The sequence below is a fragment of the Physella acuta genome, unplaced genomic scaffold (assembly GCF_028476545.2).
Source record: "Physella acuta isolate Inbredline_101_S28 unplaced genomic scaffold, ASM2847654v3 ptg000324l, whole genome shotgun sequence".
Taxonomy (NCBI): Eukaryota; Metazoa; Mollusca; class Gastropoda; family Physidae; genus Physella; species Physella acuta.
The window spans coordinates 177,476-199,137 of NW_026731843.1; the positions used below are offsets into that span (position 1 = coordinate 177,476).

The 21,662-nt window shown below is 34.0% G+C and overlaps 1 protein-coding gene and 1 long non-coding RNA gene across 3 annotated transcripts; one reads left to right on the forward strand and one right to left on the reverse strand.

Annotated features, from left to right (window-relative positions):
• Positions 1-129: 129 nt before the first annotated feature.
• LOC131940635 (uncharacterized) lies at positions 130-2,135 on the reverse strand. Of its 2 annotated transcripts, none has more exons than XR_009386564.1 (2): positions 2,015-2,135; positions 130-1,686 (listed from the first exon to the last, which is right to left on the reverse strand). It is a non-coding gene; the product is annotated as an uncharacterized LOC131940635 (long non-coding RNA). The 2 variants fall into 2 exon arrangements; XR_009386563.1 differs by having other exon boundaries at positions 130-1,691.
• A 1,150-nt stretch (positions 2,136-3,285) lies between these two features.
• On the forward strand, positions 3,286-21,655 carry LOC131940633 (importin-5). Its single transcript, XM_059299340.1, has 25 exons — positions 3,286-3,385; positions 11,241-11,321; positions 11,601-11,793; positions 11,887-11,989; positions 12,144-12,240; positions 12,353-12,457; positions 12,636-12,761; positions 12,875-12,995; positions 13,143-13,230; positions 13,480-13,586; positions 13,687-13,811; positions 14,128-14,217; positions 15,171-15,344; positions 15,684-15,784; positions 16,413-16,614; positions 16,800-16,994; positions 17,156-17,312; positions 17,409-17,584; positions 17,947-18,114; positions 18,355-18,477; positions 18,614-18,688; positions 18,779-18,923; positions 19,437-19,665; positions 19,830-19,971; positions 20,308-21,655. The coding sequence occupies exons 1-25, from the start codon at positions 3,308-3,310 to the stop codon at positions 20,389-20,391; spliced, it is 3,285 nt and encodes a 1,094-aa protein (XP_059155323.1). The 5' UTR covers positions 3,286-3,307; the 3' UTR covers positions 20,392-21,655.
• The last annotated feature ends 7 nt before the right edge of the window (positions 21,656-21,662 follow it).

Below are 21,662 nucleotides of genomic sequence, written 5' to 3' on the forward strand. Positions count from 1 at the left end.
GAATGGCATGTTACTATTGTGTTACTTTGTTAAATATTGGATATGTTTTAAGTATAGGGTTTGTGTTGTATAGATTTGCGAGATTTTATTATTACAAGTTTTTTTTTAAATTTGCTTGAAATCAGTTTGTTTTAATACCATTTCTATTTTAAGCCTAAGTAGATTCTGGTGGATTATCTATTGAACTCAAATCTAAAAGCTAGATAACTATATTTTGCTTAGCTTTAAAAAAAAAGCTTTTTTTCATAATCTAGTTCTTAAGACATAATTTTTTTACACCCATTCTTAATGGTCTTTTTTCTCTGTCCAAATTTAAACAATTTCAGTTGTAACAATAGCATAAAAATAAAAATATTATTGCCCCATACCTCAAAATTTTAAACGATTTTGTTCAGGGAATGTTGTAAAAGTAAACATTTTCTGTTTAAAAATGTTCCTATGTATCTGCTTAGTACAGCTGTACAGAATCATGTCCTACCTTTGTTTCAGTCCGTTTTACTCCATGACATGCATTTAGATGTATAAATAGTAATAAACCTGATTGATGTTGTTAGTTTCACAATTTCCTTTAAGCACTTTGAAGAGCCATTAGGAAAAAAAAGTTATTTTTAGAAACAACTTTCTGTTGTTGTTACCACCCATTTGCTCAATGTGAAACAAAATTACTGAATGCTGCTTCATCAACTTCTTGTCCTATTAGTTGAAGGATTTGTTGCTACTTTTCTATTACAATTTTGTTTTCAACTGGAAGGTCTTAAAAATATTTAAACTTCTCAATTATGCTGCTGTTATTTTTAATCTGGAAAATTGGGATAAATAGTAGCCTAACCTGTTGATAAGTTAAAAGGAAAATAGAATCTTTAGAAGATAGACACATTTCATTTCATTTGACCAGAATTGAAACCTCAGAATATAATCTAATGTTAAACATGGACAGTTGAAATATAAGTGCCTTTTTATTTGATTTTTATTTCTTAACAGATATTATCCCAACTTTTACTGTAAAAAAAAAATACATATATTTTGCCTCCATTTGTTTGTGTTTAAATAGAAAATTTATACACAATTATTTGACTTAATTCTTGAATTTCTTTTAAAAAGTTAAAAAGAGTGGGTTTATTAAAACCTAACTTTTATTAGTTTGTATTATGACAAATATAATTATATTGCATTAGTTACAAATATTTTTAGCTTTAAATAATTCTTTTTAAGAATTGCTTTTACCCAAATTTTATGGACATTTTTCTTCACTTGTATAATGACAATACCTGAATAACTGAATTAGACTAAATAAGAAATTGTAGCTGCTACAGTTTCTGCATAAAATGCTAACACTTAAGGTGAGATAAAAGTTTAATACAAAAAATTACTAGAATTACGGTTCACCTAATGTATTTGGATAATTTACCCACTAGGAAGTTGTAGACAACAAGCTATCATTTTTATGTGAATTTTTATTAAAATCAGATAGCTAAAGGATTATTTTATTTTGGCTGTAGAAGTTGTCCTTGACTAAATCAGGTACTGATGTTGTTTTGTAGTGATGTCCCTCGCTTATTACAGCAGTGGATGCTAGTGTTTTAAGATCCATTTTGTCATGTTGCAGTATCATTCAAATCATATTTGAGTGTAGAATGGTTGATTGAATGTTGCTATAATCATTATATTGTCTTCACTTTGACATGCCTGTACTTGTTAAAATAATACATTGTCAATATGAGTTGAAAAAAACTGAAGAAAAATGGTGAAAATAAAACAAAAATACTTTAACTCATTGACTGATTTTTTATTATTTAAGAAAAAATGATACTTTAAAATATGCCATAGCATTTAAAACAATTTCTCTACGAATATAAAAACCTGCATGTAGGTACACAAAAAAAGGTTTTTAAATAGGCCTATATCAACTGAGGGGAAAGTGTAAAATGTTAATTTCTCCAGAATACCACAATGCTAATCTCCCCTTAATGTAACAGCATCTTATTATAAAGATACAAATTTTAATAAAGCCTACCTGTCAAAGTAACTAAGGATTGTTTGCACCCAGTCCATTGTACTTTGTCTAGATATGTAAAAATTACGTAGAAATAGCAACACTAGAAATATTACAAGTTAACACAGAAGTAATAAAACACAAAATTATTCAAAGTAGGAAAACGGAAGTAGTTGTTAGCAAATATATCATGATTTGGACATACAATACAATAAGCAGAGATTTTGTTTTAATGCTCTATTTTTTTTCCAAAATAATAGCTTCTATTTATATATATGCAAGTCTTTTTTTCTGAGACTAAGTGTATCCATGATTTAACTGGTAATGGTCATGATAAATACACAGCATTTTATTTATACAATGCCATACTACAGAATAATTTTGCTACATAGCATGCTTCCAGTTAAGAGTTTCTTCCAGGCATCTCCTTGGGAGGGGGGGGGGGGGGGCAACACCAGGGAAGATGATCTGATCCTACCAAACCACACCATTTCTGTCTTCTTAATAGTTAATAGCTACTTTTCTGTACCTCTGCCTCAATAAGGCAATTGTAAAAAAACTATGTTTAATAGTTTAATATTACTATTTCATTCACAAAGCCTGCTTACATGTCTAACATAATTTAACATATCCCTTTATAGCCCTTATCCAGATTGGCATGTCTATCTGTCACCACTTGAAGGGACTTTGGTGCTGACAAGCTGTTGAACTGAAGACTTATCAAAAACTGCAAACAAATTGAAGTTGATAGGCTAACCAGCCTTGACTGACTCTCTTGTGACTATAGGCATATATCAGAAATAGATAGATCTATACAACAGTAGATTATTTCAATATTTGTTAAATTGTATAAATTGAAAATTGTATAGATTATCTACAATATCTAGACCTAGATATATCTATATAGACTCTAGAATAGATCTACTACAAAATATATTGTAGATCTAGAATATATATGTTAAATAAATATATACTTTATTATACTTTATATACTATATTGACAGGCCTACACTCTGTGCCGTTTCATTGTAATATATTATTATATATAATACATTGGATACAAATAAATAGGGAGAAGGTAGTCGAATAGTTTATCCTACACATATTACTATATTAGTATAACTAAAGTCTTTAGGCTTTAGGCCTTTAGGCTTATTATAAATATAATTTATAGGTCTGATGATAACTATAATAAGAAATGAATTTTAAAATAAATTCCATTATTATCTCCCATGATAGCGATAATAGGTAGTATGGGTGTTTCCGGGTCAAGGGTTCTGGAGCATGCCTTTGCAACATTATACACATTCGAAGATGGCGGGTCATCAAGATTTTCAGGCACTCCTTTTGAGTCTTATGAGTTCAGACAATGATGCCAGAACTCAGGCTGAGGTATAACTTTAAAATTTAAGATTAACGCTTTCTTTTACAAACGTAAATCTACATCGTTACCGTGAATTTGTTTTTAATTCTCAATTGTATGGGGGCTTGACAAGCACTGCCACACCATCTTCTTCACCGTGCCGCCGTGCATGTGGTGGTCGTGGCTTTTATGTCCGTGTTAAACGTACCGATCTAATGTTTTAAAAATATTTATAGATTTCTAAATCTAGACTGGATTCTATGGTTAATTTTTTTGTACCAGTCTCAGGGAGTCGACTACATTGGCACCGGCCAATGAAACACGTTTTCTAAGCATTTTGGTAAGACGTGACAACGTCATTGTTGCAGTGTGAGAGTGTGTCAAGTGTCAAAACAGCAGTTTAGAATCCTAAATTTATTTTATAGTTCAAAAGTAACGCGTTTTTTTCAAAATGAGGGGAAAATTGTCAGGTAAAACTCCATTTTAGCATATTTTATTCCCCGCTCAAGTTCACCTCCAGTTGACTGAGTTGAGCGTATTTTATTATAAACACAACCGAAACATACAAAAACGTTAGGAAAACATTGGGCTTATTTTTTTATGTCATGAAGTTTTGATTTAGTTTTGATAATTTACTTTTGTCAAAACTTTGGAAAAATCCAAATTTGGAATATTAAACGCTATAAATAAACTTTCATGAACTCATGATAGGCTTTTTGATGAGAATTACAGAATGATTTTTTTTATTAAAAATGTATTAATAATAGCTAGAATACTAGTAAACTAAGCTAATTTAGCATATTTTAACTTTCTGTGCAAAGTCATTATTACTGAAAAAAATTCCAAAGTCAGGTCAGCCTGTGGCACCCTCCACTGAACTTGAAAGAAGGAAAAAAAACTTGACCCGTGACCTTCATTAAAACAGAATTTACTTATGTTTCTTTTTAACTATTAGTAAACATGTGCTTAATATTACCCAATAAGTAATAAAAATTTGACAATTAATTTTAATTACTGTTGTAAAGTGAGATAAACAGCTTAATAAACACGTGTTTTCTTGAGGGGGTGTGACCCGGGTGTGGCACATCGCATGTAACATTTTATTTCTGTGTCTTATGACTATCTGTTCACAATCAGCATGCTATGCTTTTAAAATTGATAAAGGGTAAGTATACCAAGCTACAAAACCTAAAATCTAACTAATAATTCATACTTTCAGTTTAAAAAATAATAAAAACGATCATCAATGAAGAAAGCGTAAACATTCTATTTTTAGGTGTGACATAAAAAAACAGTCATAAACCTAGCCAAATGATTGGATTCTTGCGCGGCACACATTTTCCCGCGCCTCGTGTTCACCAAAAAAGATTATAATAAAATGGCATTATTACTTGAACGGACCACATCTCATTCCGACCATAAGTTATTACCAGTTAATTGTAATGTGTGTAAAATTGATACTTTCAAGTTTCATATACACATAGTTTGGTTTATTATACACGGGGTATTTTAGAGTTATTTGATTCGAAAGATGAGAATTATATAGAGCTACTTTCACTAAGGCGCCGCTTGCGAGACAAACAAAGAAATTAGGCCAAAAGTAGATCCGACAATTCTTAATTAATAGACTTAAATAGAAACGGATAGTTCCGATTTCTAAAATTAACGATGGCTTCGTAATCATTAGTTTTATCCCTCTACCCATTAGTGAAAGCGAAACTGGTCGCCATTTTTGGTAAGCGCATGAGCCGTGAGATGGCTTCAAAACAACAAACCCGGAAGCTGTGAATCGAACGGCCTAACTCATGATGACCCCAAAACCGAGGCCAACACCATTTAAAATAGAGATCTAGATCTACTAGCTATTGCCCAAGCTATGACTTTTGACATATGCTAATAATTGAATCTAAAGTCAATGTGAACTCACAGTGAATCCTCGACAGTGTAAGGGATTTTTCTCCCGCTGACGATCACACGCTATTTAATGGACACCAGCGAGAAAAGTCTCAAAGATATTTGAGAGGCCCATAAATTAATTTAAAAATCATGCACGGTGTAGTTACAATGAATATGGTTATAAAATCCTGTCTGTCTGATTTTGTTCCGACTTTACTAAAGATTGGATGTATTTGATGTTTTTAATATTTTCGGTAGGCCTAACTAAATAAAAATTTAAAAAAAAAGCAAAAACAATTTGGTTTTCATGTGTTATGGTGACATAAACAATGGCATCCTGCTATTCGATAGGGAGCCATAAATTTAATTGTACACATTGTAGGCTAAAAAAGAAAAACTAGGTTACAGGGTTTAAATTTGCATTGTTATTTAAAAACTAGATCTGCAAAGTTTTGTAAACAAAAAAAACTAAAAAGTGGGGCTGTCAGAAATCGTTCACCTTTTCTAATTAAAACTCACATTCATATAAATAATAAAAAAAAGATCTAGCTCTAATCCTAAAAAGATGACGCCACAAAATCTCAAAATATTGCAGACAGAAGCAACACTTACTAACCTGAATATTTGTTTGCCTTTTCGTCCTCGGAATATTTTGTAGACTCCATCTCGATGTGTATAAAGTGTGTGTTTCATCTTAGCTAGGCCAATGCAGCTGCCGAGAAAATCGGACAAATCGGCTTTTCCCTACCCCCTGCATGTTCAACTCTATTTTTTGCATGCTTTTATTATGTTTATGTTAACATGTTATACATCATTCTGTTCGTAATTGAATAACCTTTTTAACTGTATAAGTTTGATTTTAATATGATTTCAGACGTTGAAGAAATCGCAGATTGAATCGCATTTTTTACCCCCCGCGGCGACGTGCCGATTAAGGGGGAGGCTTTTTCACCTTTTTAAAACAGGGGTGTTACTTTGAGTCTATAGACTCTTCGAGTTTTCGCCCTTCAACAGTGAAACTTGGCAGAAATACAGATTAGATGTAGACGTATACAGCGCAGGGTTCGTCGTCAAAATATATTAAATACTTTCGGAGATATCGTACGGCAAAGTTGAACCAAGTTTCCCGCGTTATTTATAGACCGATTTTTAATTTGAACCCTGCGCTGTATTGCTGAAATCTGGACGTTTATTAATATGTATGATTTGTACTATAATGCCCTAAGATAGAGACGTCTATAGACTTTGAAGTGGACCGAAAATCAAAACATAACGCGCCGACCGCTGTCCGACTGAACCGCTCGGCTGTGCTTCGAATCGCCGTCTTTAAACAGACGACGCGTTACAAATTTTTTATACACGAATCGAGTTTACACACTACAACAGTGAAACTTGGCAGAAATACATATTAGATGTAGAGGTATACAGCGCAGGGTTCGTCGTCAAAATATATTAAATACTTTCGGAGATATCGTACAGCAAAGTTGAACCAAGTTTCCCGGGTTAGTTACAGACCAATTTTTAATTTGAACCCTGCGCTGCATTGCTTAAATCTGGACGTTTATTTATATGTATGATGTTTTCTACAATACCCCCAAATAAAGCCGCCCATACATTTTAAACCGGAGCAAAAATTAAAGTTAACGCGCTGACCACTGTCCGACTGCTTGCTATGCTGTGTCGATCTACACACCGTGTGGCACATCCGAATGCCTGGTCACGTGACGCTAGGCGGTCGATCCGATTGGATGATACTGTAAACAATTTCTAAAGATAGATAGGCCTACATGTGTTCCCGTGTTAGACTCGACGGATATTTCTATTTTATATAGATTAGATCTATAAGCCGACAGGCATGTTTCATAATTTTGTCCTTACCCATTTAATTAAACGGGGAAAAAAGTCTTATTAATATTTACGGCTCAGGATTAAAATTTATCTTGTTTTTTAAATTAATCCAGATGGTTACTGTCCGATTATAATAATTGTGCGTTTTGCGCACCCTAATTTCATTTAAAATTAGAGCATTTCTTTTTCATAAAAACTGCTTTAATTTTTTTTTCCCGGTCCCCCTTTTTTTCACTACACATTTAAATACGCTTAACAACGTGGAGGATACTAGCCTGCCAAATTGACCAAAAAGGGGTGGGGTGGGTGGGCATTCTGTATAACACCCAATGTAACACCCATAGCCTACGTAAGCCTCACCCCGCCCCCACTAGTCCGTGACGCGACGAGCCGACGGTCCTGGCCTTTGATGTTGTACAACACCCGTACGGTACCTACTCAGTTCGTGGTGGTTTCATACCCCACCTACCTCCCCCTTCACTTTGTGGAGTTGATGTTACTAACCCTCGGGCAAAGATCAAGAAATCTTGCCAGACTTTTGTCTCTGAAATTACATAACATTCGTCTGACACGTTCATCGGGTTGGCCGACTAGCCTATCCAGCGGTCGTGTTTACGTAATAGGGCAATAAAATTCGTTGGTCAGAAGATCTGGCTAGTCAGATTAAACAAAATCTAGGCAAAAGCTTGTGGTGGTACACGTGTCTGTGTATAGGCAAACACGGTAATCTTACACAGTTTCTAGAATCTACTAGATCCACACAGTCAAGCACTCCAACACTTGCTTTTTTCTTAAGGAAGTTTTTAATTGTAAAATACAAAAGCCTACTTACTACTAGCATAAACATTGGGCTTAAATAAAATTTATGTTATAGACCTATAACTTACACTAGATCTATACCTTGTGCAAGTTTTAAAAAAAATATTTTCCTCCAAAAATTATTTTATTGAAATTGTAAAAATTATTAATTTTAATATGGGTAATAATATTACGTAATTACCATAAAGCACACTCTGATTCCGATCTGACACATTTGTAACTAGACTAATTCTATAGCAAAAAGTTGTATGATATTTAAAATAACAAGAAATAAAATTATAATGAAATAGGCCTACATTTTTGGAATAGAGTAGGCCTATAGTATTGGACATAGATTACATAACATCTTTTAAGAAGTTACATAATCACAAATTTACTATTGTAATAGCATTCTTCTCTTTGTATTGTAAAACTTGATTAGTTATATTTTCTTTTAGTAGGCTATTAACTTGAAGTTAACTGACAAAAGTGATTTCAAAACTAATTCATGGTATATTTTGAGCAAAGGGTGGTATTACATAACCTTAACATTTGATAGTTATGTAACAATGTTGGACCATTTTAAATACTACCATTATCTTCAGCATATATAAATATCATATTATAGATTAAAACAGTGTTACATTTAAACAATGACTTCTTATCACATTGATTATTAGATGTTTTAAAAAAATTTAAAGGGGGGTATTACATAATCTATGAGATTAGTCGATTATGTAATTGAAGGACACTTTTTAAAATAGCATCATTGGATTCGGCATACAAAAATCTATAAAATATCCTAAAATGATATCAATTGGTGAAGTCTACTTGCTTTTATACTGCTTTTAGTGAAAAACTCTTAAAAATTTGGTCCATACCCTCCCAGTATTTTTCCTCTTTCAGGGTCTACCCCGGTTGTCTGAAAAAACTGCTGTTTTTTAATGACAAAAAAATTCATAACTTTTTTGTTTATGGTCAGATTTTGAAAATTCAAACTGATCTGTAATCAGATTGACAGCCCCTATCCAAATATGTAACTATTATATTGTTTTACTGAAATTAAATTTTTGCATTGGCCTAGCTATTCATCTGCTGATGCTGGAAAATATGTAAATAATACAAAGAAGACAGATTATAAATTTATTATTTTGATCATATTTTGTGTCTTCAAGTTGAGCATGCAAAGTTGTAAACACCACACCGCAGACAGTAGGGGGGCACATGTTCCAAATTAGGTCAATGCATGTAAAGCCGCAAAGCAATGTAAACTTTGTAGACAGAACAACTTCTCTCTGTTGTGTCAACTTTGAATACGATCTAGATTTAGTTTAAAAAACTGCCTGAAACACCACACTAAAAATGTGTTACTTTATTATAAAGTAGGATTATAGAAAAATGTTGGCCAATAGGTCTATAATATTTTTCTCTACTTTATAGTAACTATAATTTTCATTTAAATATAATTTTTTTTTTCGTCCTATATTATAAGTCTCATTTTACCACCTCGCCTTTTTGCATCTTGCATTTTACCTGTCAAATCAGTAATAATAATACTTGCCTCATGCTTTTAATTTGGTTTATTTGAGACTTTGATCTACATCCAGTTGTCAAAGGTCTAGCCTAAGCAGTTAGAAATCTTAATGAATGTGTTGGATTTGATCATTATAGTTGACATGGATAAAAGTGTTTTCTTTAGTTAAAAGCCTAGAAATAATTTAGAAATTTATATTTTTTAGAATCGTCATAAAAATGCAAATCCAGATAATTTGAAAATAATTTTATGAGTTTAAGACTACATTTCTGTTTATTTTCATCAAGATTAAGTTATAACCTAAAGATTCCCTTTTGTAAGACAAACATTGATTGTAGAAAGTAAAGTTCCGTTTCAAACCTGACGGTCTATGGGGCAAGGGAAGTTGATTTCACTTGTTTCTGTGACCTTAGCATATGAAGAGATAGTATGGTCTACTGGCTTGAACCCGGTTTTGAACTAGACCACTCTGTCCCCTAAACATTGACTGGCTGTACAAGAATTTGGTGATTGATCTTCTGAACACCCTACTTCATAGAACTTTGTTCTCAAAACTTTGCAGTTACAAATTTTAAATAGGCCTCAAAATTTTAAAACTACATGACCTAATACTGCAATTTTGTTTATATTTTCTGTGATAAAATGTAAACAACCAAATAGTTTTTGCATTTTTTCAAAATTGTGGTGTTTAGTTACACAAAATACCTAAACATCAAATACATCCATACAAAAAAGGGTCAAGCAGTCATGTTTTTATAACCTTAATTATTTTTAATAACATCACGCACGATTTTTAGAATAGTTAATTGGCTTAGCCTTTTTGACCATTCACGGCTGTGTCTTATATTAGCTTGTCTACTGGTTTCATAATGTTAGTAGGAAGAACCTCTCTAGGATAAATGAACTTTTAAATACGACTGCGTCTATTTGGACCTAGGTGCAGTTTGTTTTCACCCATAACTTTGTGATTTATCATGCATGTTCCCCACTTTGTCACAACGCCTCACATTGAATTGGCAACATTTTATAATTTTGTGTATAAATATCTGGTAATAAGAAATCATTACATCCTATTAATAGCAAATCCACTGAACTATTTAATAAAATTACTAGTAAATCCACAAGAAAAAATCAAATGGACATAATTTATACATTTTAATACAGCTTATAGACCAAACTTTATGCTGGGTCCTTGTGGGGGCTGTGGCTATTAAGACCCAGGTCTGACTAGATACTTCCTTAAAATAATTACCCCCAAAACCATCAACTTGGAGAGTGAAAAAAAAATTCAATAGGTGCCCCCAACATTTTAAGATAATCAGCTAAATCATCTTATTTTAGCTTTTTAAAACACTTTTTCCTCTAGTGTGGGTAGAATTTAATTAAATTTAACAGTTAGCTCAATTATGCCTGAATGGTTAAACTTTAGTCTTCCATAAAAAAAAAATCTTTTTTCCCTAGTGGTTACTTTTGATTTCTGCTCCCAAGTTACATATTCGGCTTGTTAAAATTTTCATATCTTGAGTAGGCAGTTCTGACTTTATCATGCAGCTTTTTATGTCATTGTTTTCTTCTACATTCCTGGTTGCTATTGATTCTGACAACCTATTTTATTTCTCTGAATTTAAAGTATTATTTGGAGGCTTCTTCAGTTAGCCAGCAGTTTGATTTGACCATGTTGTTGCTTATGAGATAAGAGGCAGACATAATCTGCTAAATTAAAAAAAAACTGGTTTAGAACTTAAGCAGTTTTAGCCTCTTCTTAAACTAAAACTGAATTATTTTTACAATAATTTGATTCTTTGCAGCAAACATATGATAATGTTGCGGTGGCTGATAAATTGGTCTGCCTCATGCAAGCCATCAGAAATGTGGATATTGGACCTGAAGTAAGTGGTAGCAATATTTTATTGAAAAAAATCTATAATTCCATTTCTAGTCATCTTTTGCCTCAGCATTTAGATATTGTATAAGCACCACTACAACTTTACTTTCTCTGTTATTATAAAATCATTAAACTTATATAAGTAATTGATAACAATACACATTTTTATACTGGTCCTTTTGTCTTAACTGTAGCACAGAAGCCAGTAGTTACTGTACTTTTCTACCTTGTCCAAGTAATTTCACAACAGTTATTCACCTTTTTATGCCTCACTGTTTTCCAGCAAAGATCACTGGCTGCTGTTCTCTTACGACGACTTTTCACCAGCAATTTTGAGACCCTCTGGCAACAGATAACACCTGATATACAGAATGCACTTAAACAAGAATTGATGGCTGCTGTGCATCAAGAAAGTGTTCCAGCTATTCGTAAAAAGATTTCTGATGCTTTTTCTGAACTTGCAAGAAATTTAATAGGTAAAACATAATATAAATATATATCTTGCATAATTTTATTCAATTTTTGTTGTACATCTAGGTTTTTATAAAATTGATTTATTTTACTTTTAGATGATGATAACAACATGCATTGGCCTGAGGCTTTGAAGTTTTTGTTTGAATGTGCAACATCAGATAATCCAGTGCTGAAGGAGAGTGCCCTCCATATTTTAACGTAAGATTCCAAGATTTTGAACACATTAGTTTAGCATGAAAAGTAATTTCAGCTTTTGTTAACAATGCCGATAAGGCCATACTATAAAGTGTTGTAGATATGTCATGAGTAAAATAAATCCTATATTTTTTATCAATTTATTTAATTTCTCTAGGGCAGTGCCAGGCATATTTGGGAATCAACAAGCACAGTACCTAGAAGTTATCAAGGAAATGCTGGGTGCTGCTTTAATGGACAGAACACACCCTCAAGTAATGTAGTCTTTGCAACTAATTCTTTTAATTTCTCTTCTCTCCTCCTTCCCCCCCCCCCCCCCACTACACTTATAAAAATAATTTACTAATAATGTTCAACAACTTTCAGGTGTGTTTTGAAGCTGTAAAAGCTACCACTGCATTTATTGTGCACAATGACAAAGAACTTGGTCTTCTCAATCATTTCAAAGACCTCTTGCCCATGCTTATTCAGGTTAGTAACAAAAAAAAAAATAAAATGTTAGTTTCTTCCTTTTTGTGTATTTTTAAAATAAATAGAACAGTGAAATGTAGTTTCAGTTAAATATTCTACCCGTCATTAGTTTGAGTACCTAATGCTTACCTACTTTTGTACATGTTTGTTAATTGCTTTATTTTCTTGGTATCACTAGGGTATTGCGGACAGTGTAACAGCCCAAGAAGACGACAGCTTACTCAAATGCCTAATTGAACTGTCTGAGACTGTTCCAAAGTTCCTGCGTAGTCAGCTGGAAACTGTATTTGAGCTCTGCTTACGAGTATGTGGAATTACCTGGGGAGGGGGGTGGGGGGTTTGACACATTTTAGAAGAGAACTATTTACACACATCGCAACTTACCACTTGATTTAAAATTATTTTTTTCCAAACCAGATTGTCTCTGATGCAAATCTAGATGATACTTGGAGACAACTTGCACTAGAGGTGATAGTCACTATGTCTGAAACTGCACCTGCTATGGTTAGGAAATATGCTAAATTCATTCCACTTCTGGGTAAGTTTTCTCAATAAAACTATTTAAATTACCTTTAAACTTTTCTCATCTCTAGGGAAAGTCATTTTAGATTCTAACCTGATAGTATATGCTTTGAAAAGAATGTGTTAAATATTAGTTTCATTTAATTTTGTTTTCTTTTGACAGTACAACAGGTTTTAGCGTTAATGGTTGATTTAGAAGATGATCCTGAATGGTCATTACAGGACATAGAAGAAGATGACGATACAGATTCGTAAGTTCTTAACTAGCTAGTTCAATATTTCACGTATTAAATAATATATTATAGTTTTAACGGGTTTTAGATTTTTCATTCCATGGAAACACACCATTATTAATTCAAGCTTTTTTCAGCCTGCATCAGTTAGACCAGAGATATGGTCAGGTTTAAAGTAGCAATACATCTTAAAAATAGTTTGAAATGCAACTTCAGATATACTGGATTTTCTTTTGTCTTGTAGTCCAAACTTTCTTCTTTTTTTAGGAACCCCATAGCAGGTGAAGCAGCTCTAGACAGGTTGGCTTGTGCTTTAGGAGGCAAGACCATGCTGCCTCACATTATATCCAACATCTCTCACATGTTACAACATGGTAAGCTCCCTTTCTTGACCCCATTGATTGGTTTTGTTACTGTTAAAATCTTAGAATTTATTGATCTCATAGACTTAAAAAAAATTCACGTGTATTTCAGCTGACTGGAAATATCGTTATGCTGGACTAATGGCAGTGTCTGCTTGTGGGGAAGGCTGTCACTCCCATATGGAACAAATGTTGGGCAACATTGTTGATGCTGTCTTACCTTTTGCTGTAGACCCAGTGAGTCTCTAACATTATGGGTTCACATTCTTTAAACGCTTGTCTACAGATTATTTAAAAAGAAAAGGGCTTATTGCCATTATTAAACTATTTTTAGGTATGATTTTTCAAAATCTAGAAAACAGCTGATCTCTTAAATTCAAATTAGGATTTTATTTAATAAAACCATTTTATAAAGGAAATTTTGATTGATTCCATTTAAACATCCAAATGTTGACAAAATAATTAAAAAAAAAATTAGAACCAGAAGTTTTTTTTGGTCAATATTTTTATTTATGGTATAGGTGATATTTTTAAATCAATTATTTTTTTCTAGCACCCACGTGTTCGCTATGCTGCATGCAATGCTCTCGGTCAGTTATGCACAGACTTTGGCCCTAACTGTCAAAAGAAATTTCACAACAAGGTAATAATTTTATAACTGGTTTGAAAAGTAATCAAAACAATGGTCCAGAAAGATTACTAGTCTGATATCATGAATGTTGAATGGTCTAGAAAGTGTATCTTGCACCCATTACCAGTCTAATACCATGAATGTTGAGTGGTACAGAAAGTTATCTTGCCCCCATTACCAGTCTAATACCATGAATGTTGAGTGGTACAGAAAGTTATCTTGCACCCATTACCAGTCTAATACCATGAATGTTGAGTGGTACAGAAAGTTATCTTGCACCCATTACCAGTCTAATACCATGAACGTTGAATGGTCTAGAAAGTGTATCTTGCACCCATTACCAGTCTAATACCATGAATGTTGAGTGGTACAGAAAGTTATCTTGCCCCCATTACCAGTCTAATACCATGAATGTTGAGTGGTACAGAAAGTTATCTTGCACCCATTACCAGTCTAATACCATGAATGTTGAGTGGTACAGAAAGTTATCTTGCCCCCATTACCAGTCTAATACCATGAATGTTGAGTGGTACAGAAAGTTATCTTGCACCCATTACCAGTCTAATACCATGAATGTTGAGTGGTACAGAAAGTTATCTTGCACCCATTACCAGTCTAATACCATGAATGTTGAGTGGTACAGAAAGTTATCTTGCACCCATTACCAGTCTAATACCATGAATGTTGAGTGGTACAGAAAGTTATCTTGCACCCATTACCAGTCTAATACCATGAATGTTGAGTGGTACAGAAAGTTATCTTGCCCCCATTACCAGTCTAATACCATGAATGTTGAGTGGTACAGAAAGTTATCTTGCACCCATTACCAGTCTAATACCATGAATGTTGAGTGGTACAGAAAGTTATCTTGCACCCATTACCAGTCTAATACCATGAATGTTGAGTGGTACAGAAAGTTATCTTGCACCCATTACCAGTCTAATACCATGAATGTTTTGAACCAGATTGTTCCAGCCCTGTTGGGGATACTTGATGACAAAGACAACCCCAGGGTCCAGGCCCATGGTGCCGCTGCTCTAGTCAACTTCAGTGAAGAATGTCCCAAACACACACTTGTCCAGTACCTAGACACTATCATTCTCAAATTGGAGCAGGTGCTGACCAGTAAATTAAATGAGGTAACTTGGCATTCTTTTTCACTAATCTAGCTTTAGTATTAAACAAACACACACACACACACACATCCCCTCCCCAACCCCCAAATCTTGTGGGATTCATCAAACCTGTTCCATGCTCATAAAAAATTATCTAGTATACTGGGCATAAGAGAAGAAATGACTAGACAAAACTAAATGAAATACTGATTTAGATTAGATTAATGGGTCAAAGAAGGAAATCATTACTCTCAAATAGTTTTAGAAAAGTTAGATTTGATTAACGAATGGACTAGGCTAAATGTTGAATTTATGAAACTTTTGAATGACTTGTATAAACTTTGTTTCTTGCTTCTGTTACAGCACATCCAAAAAGGCAGTAAGTTGGTGCTGGAACAGGTGATTACTACATTAGCATCAGTGGCTGACACCGCACAAGATAGATTCCTACAGTACTACGACAGGTCAGATTTTTGTCTGTGCCCTCAGTTAACCTATTAATGAAAGTCTTGTGGCCATATTTCCATACCATAGATTCATGCCTTGTTTGAAGCAGTTGGTCATGATATGAATTGTTTACCCTAGGTTCATGCCCTGTTTGAAGCAGTTGGTCATGATATTAATTGTTTACCCTAGGTTCATGCTCTGTTTGAAGCAGATGGTCATGATATGAATTGTTTACCCTAGGTTCATGCCCTGTTTGAAGCAGATGGTCATGATATGAATTGTTTACCCTAGGTTCATGCCCTGTTTGAAGCTGTTGGTCATGATATTGTTTACTCTAGGTTCATGCCCTGTTTGAAGCAGTTAGTCATATTAATTGTTTACCCTAGGTTCATGCCCTGTTTGAAGCAGTTGGTCATGATATGAATTGTTTACCCTAGGTTCATGCCCTGTTTAAAGCAGTTGGTCATGATATGAATTGTTTACCCTAGGTTCATGCCCTGTTTGGAGCAGTTGGTCACATGATATGAATTGTTTATCCTAGGTTCATGCCCTGTTTGAAGCAGTTGGTCACATGATATGAATTGTTTACCCTAGGTTCATGCCCTGTTTGAAGCAGTTGTTCATGATATGAATTGTTTACCCTAGGTTCATGCCCTGTTTGAAGTTCATAATGGAGCAGGTGCAGCGCCCAGACCACCGTCTCCTGAGAGGAAAGACTATTGAGTGTATTAGTTTAATAGGTCTGGCTGTCGGCAAGGAAAAGTTCATGCAGGATTGTAATGATGTCATGCAACTGTTACTGAAAGCACAAACAAATGAAGAGGAAATGGCAGATGATGATCCACAGGTTTGTCATGCATTTGTTGTAGCCAATTATATAGGTTTTTACTCTGAGGTTACGTGAGAGATACCAGAAGAACCTAATTTAGATGTGGCCTGTTGGCATTCATAGCATATTTTAAATTTTAATTTAATTTGCCTGCTTTGTAATCAAAATGTTTAAAATCCCTGATGTTCTATTATTTGTTTTAGATAACATACATGATTTCGGCCTGGGCGAGGATGTGTAAGATCTTAGGTAAAGAGTTTGAACAGTACCTTCCCTTGGTAATGGGCCCAGTCTTGAAGGCTGCATCTCTAAAACCAGAGGTGGCTGTGATAGATAGTGAGGACATGAAAGAAATGGAGAACAGCTCAGAATGGCAGTTTGTTAACCTTGGAGACCAGGTATGTTAATTTTAAAGCCATATTCTACAATTATTTAACTTATTTTTAAAACTGCATTCTACAACTATTACATTTTTAAAAAACTTTTGACAAGATCAGCAGTCTAAAACAAAAAGATGTTAATTTTTCAAATGAAAATCTTTTTTGTTTTAAATTTTCAGCAAAATTTTGGCATCTGTACGGCGGGTCTAGAGGAGAAGGCAACGGCTTGCCAGATGTTGGTTTGTTATGCCCGTGAGCTGAAAGAGGGATTTGCTGCTTATTCAGAGGAGGTGGTGAAACTGATGGTTCCACTCCTTAAATTTTATTTTAATGACAGTATCCTTTGGACACAAAAACTGAACTGTTTTTTAAATGATGGTAAGATTTATTTTTAAAAGAGTGCAAGTGTTTACAGCCTTAACCAACTGCCAGATGTAAGAATAGCAGCAACAGAGAGCCTGCCGTATTTATTAGACTGTGCCAAGATCCGCGGAGAGGAATATGTTGCAAACATGTGGGGCACATACATTTGTCCTAACCTGCTCAAGGCTATAGAGATAGAGCCAGAACAAGCAGTGCTGCCAGAATATTTGGCATCACTTGCTAAGGTTAGTGCTGTTTTGTTTAACTTACCGACTATTATATTACTTTCAAATGGTAGGTAAAAATACCATGATCTTAGGCAAGTTAATAAAATGACCTCAATCTGATAATGTAGTTTACACATTTAATTCTCATTTTGATTTGAAGAATGATAGAAAAATTTATAGTTATCTGTTTATATCTGATCTTTCACAATGTGTAAATACATTTTTGAATTTGCTGTTAGGTTAGTCTTTAGTTTAGGCTATATTCAGATAGGTTACTGTTCTTGCATAAGTATTAAAATATAATATATTAAATTAATATGAATTTTAAATAACATAAAAACATAACATTCACTATTCTAATTGCTGACTTTTTTGTCTAGTGCATTGACACCCTGGGCAAGGGCTGTTTTAACGAACAAGATATGGCAACTCTTGTGACAATATTAGACAAATTGTTGAAAGAACATTTTCTTAGACATGTTCAGAGGCAAGAAAAAAGGAAAGACGAAGACTATGATGATATTGTTGAGGAAAGTTTAATGGATGAGGTAATTTGAGATTGTCTATTTCCACTGTCATGAACCTAACATGCAGGGAGGGAGAAAAGTGTGTATTCCTGCCACAACTTTAGAACCAAATATTTTCACAAAAATTAATGATTAAATGTCAACACATTCTGGTTGACTAATTGTTTACAATGTGCAAGTAATTACTTTTGCTGCAATTGACTTTTTTGTTTGTACATGTTTTTAAAGTAGAGCTTAAGACAAAAATGTTATTTTTCCTAGGATGATGAAGATGCATACATCTTGAGTAAAATAGCTGATATTCTCCACTCATTTTTTGGAACCCACAAAGAGTCTTTTCTACCTGTGTTTGAACAGATCCTCTCATACTTTGTCAAACTTTTGGTAATGCAAGGAGTTTATTAACATTTGGTATTCTAATTCATCATCATTTACCTTTAAATATTTAATCTATTCTTGAAAAGTTTGGTGAGTGACCATCTTTTCTTGCTTTAAAATATTTTTTCTCCTCACTTTTCAGTCAGCAGACCGGCCGTGGCCAGACAGACAGTGGGCAATCTGTGTTTGGGATGATGTCATAGAACACACAGGACCAGTGAGTCTCTAGGCTTTACAATAGGGCAAACATAGCTTTAGGATATCTCTTTGTGGCTCAGGTTTTTAACAATTCTCTCATTTATTTCAGATTTCTTACAAATACAGGGAATATTTCTTGGAATATATGATTGAAGCAATAACAGATAAAACTCCAGAGGTTCGTCAAGCAGCAGCTTATGGTGTTGGAGTGATTGGCCAGTTTGGAGGAGAAACATATGCAGATGTTTGTGCAGGTGGGAATGTTGTTAAACTTTACATTACTTGGTGTGGATGGTAAACCAAGTGTCTATGTGTGGTTTTGTTGCTGGATGGTAAACCAAGTGTCTGTGTGTGGTTTTGTTGCTGGATGGTAAACCAAGTGTCTGTGTGTGGTTTTGTTGCTGGATGGTAAACCAAGTGTCTGTGTGTGGTTTTGTTGCTGGATGGTAAACCAAGTGTCTGTGTGTGGTTTTTTTTTTTTTGCTGGATGGTAAACCAAGTGTCTTGGTGTGGTTTTTTTTTTTTTGCTGGATGGTAAACCAAGTGTGACACTTCCATTTGATTTCTTTTTGTTTATTGGTAAACTTGATGCCATTCTTTACATGTGGTTTTGTTGGTGAGCGGTAAACTTGGTGTCAGATCCTGTAACTTACCTGTTCTGTGGGACTCTGGTATTTAGTCATCCATTTAAAATGTTATCTTTTGTATATCAGACTGAATGTGTTGATACAGACTTATTAATTTCCTGGTTCATCCTTTTATTCCAGAATGCATTCCCCGTTTGGTGAGTGTCATAGAGCATGAAGATTCCAAGCAAGTGGAAAATATTCCAGCCACAGACAACGCCATCTCAGCTGTTGTGAAGATATGCCAGTATAATGGGTCAAAGGTCAATGTAGATGAACTGCTGTACAGGCTGGTCTCATGGCTACCCATTCTCATGGATGAGGAAGAAGCTGTTCATGTTTATACCTATTTCTGTGATCTACTGGACAAGTAAGTTGTGTACCTACTCTAAGGTGCTTAGTTTTTGTCTTTGGTAACAGTAACACCTACCATTATAGCTTATTCTGCAACACTTATCATTGCATTTGTGTGACTAACATACAACCCATGTAATAAATTCTGACTAAATGAAGTGTGTATCTCAATTTATTTAGAAACCATCCAGGGATTATGGGTGAAAATGCTGCCAATCTCCCGAAAGTGCTCAGCATAGTAGGAGAGACATTACATCGGGAGCTTATACAGGAAGATACTCCGCTTTACTTGAGGCTTGTCAATATTGTTAAACAAGTGCAGGTTAGTTGTTCATGTGCTCTTTATTTTAGTGATCATTATTTACAAATTAATTTTTAAATACTTGGTGACTTATTTTTAAATCATAATTTATTTTTTAATTTATACTTCGAACTTAACATAATTTATACTCTCTAAGCATGCTTTTATTTTACTTTCCTTACTATTTAAAGTTAACATTTTATGCTAATCCTTTTAAGTATCTAACATTTTATACTTTTTAAAAACTTAATTATAATCTTTATACTCCACTTTATTTTGCTTAATTAAGTTATCTGTGAATGTATTATTTCTCCCTTTAACTCTGAAAAATGTCTGAACCCATCTCTTGATCTTCAGTCAAATCCAGATATTTTCCAAGAGTGTGTGTCACAGTTGTCAGAGAACCAGAAACAGGCATTGGGAGAAGCATTGCGTGGGTAATCAGATGATCTGAATGCAGACTGGGAAATCTCAAGAAACTACAGAGTTTTGTTTTTAAGCCCTATTTTAGTGTACAAATTTTAACTTGTCCTTTTAAATATATCTTCAGTGAATTGTAAATAAAATCCAGTTGCTCTGCACTGAAGTTAGTGGATGTTTTACTTAGGATGTTAGAACATTTTAACAATAACAAAAACAGCCAGAGTAAACTAAAGATCAATAATTAAAGTTGTATCCTCTAAAAGATTTTGATTGTTTAGGGCAGACCATAGACTTCCAGGTCCTAGGCTAATGTCTCTAACAGTCTGCAGTGATAATTGGGGAAGTGTGGGCTGACTAATTGGAAACACTGCTAGTACTATGCATAACTAAATACAAAGGGTTGGTAAGGGGGAGAATTCAGGCATATTTTAATATTTGTTTTATTTAAGTGCTGGTAAATCTTATAAGAGCTTAAACTTTTTTTATATTATTTAACAGCCTATTTTATTTTTCCTTCACTTCACTAACCACCCTCCCCCACCATAAAGCTAAAATTTTCCCCTGCCTCCCCCTCCCACGCATTACGAACTCCCGCCATGCCATGTTCTATAGAAGGACTGCATATTCTTTTATAGCTCACTATGTAAGGTCCAACATTTTTTAGTTTTTTTTTTAGAATAAAATGTAATTTATAAAGAATTATTGTCAAAGCTGGTTGCATAATGTTGGTGTCACTTTTCACTGTAAAGAATTGCCGGTGTCATGTTAGTGAAGTGCAATATAGTAGATGGTGATACAAGAGGGGTGGTCAACTAACCACTGGACCTTATGAAATGGGTTTATCTCTGGTAGGACCCCATGTCTGGCATGATTCTGTAGCAAGTCAATGAGAAACACTGGTTGAAACAGCTGATATTAATATATATATGCTGTTTTCAGTTACCTAACCCATGACTATAATAGTCTATAAAGTTTAAATTTGACAGTTGTAAATTGACCCAGGTGTGTTGATTGAAAAACACCTGATGTATGACAAACCATTTGTTTTAGTAAGTGGCGAGCTTAAAGTTTTTTGAAATGTGATAACATTGTTGACATGATATACACAGGTTAAGGTAGAAACAAATTGTGGTGTGGGCATTGTACATGTAGCCTGTACATTGTGTGTACATAGGGAGTTGGTACAGAAGCTGCCTTGTTTTTAAATTGAGATGTAAGAATTTTTGTGTACAAAACTTTCTTTGACATGACTAACATTGATTAAAGTGCATTTAAAAATAACTTCACCT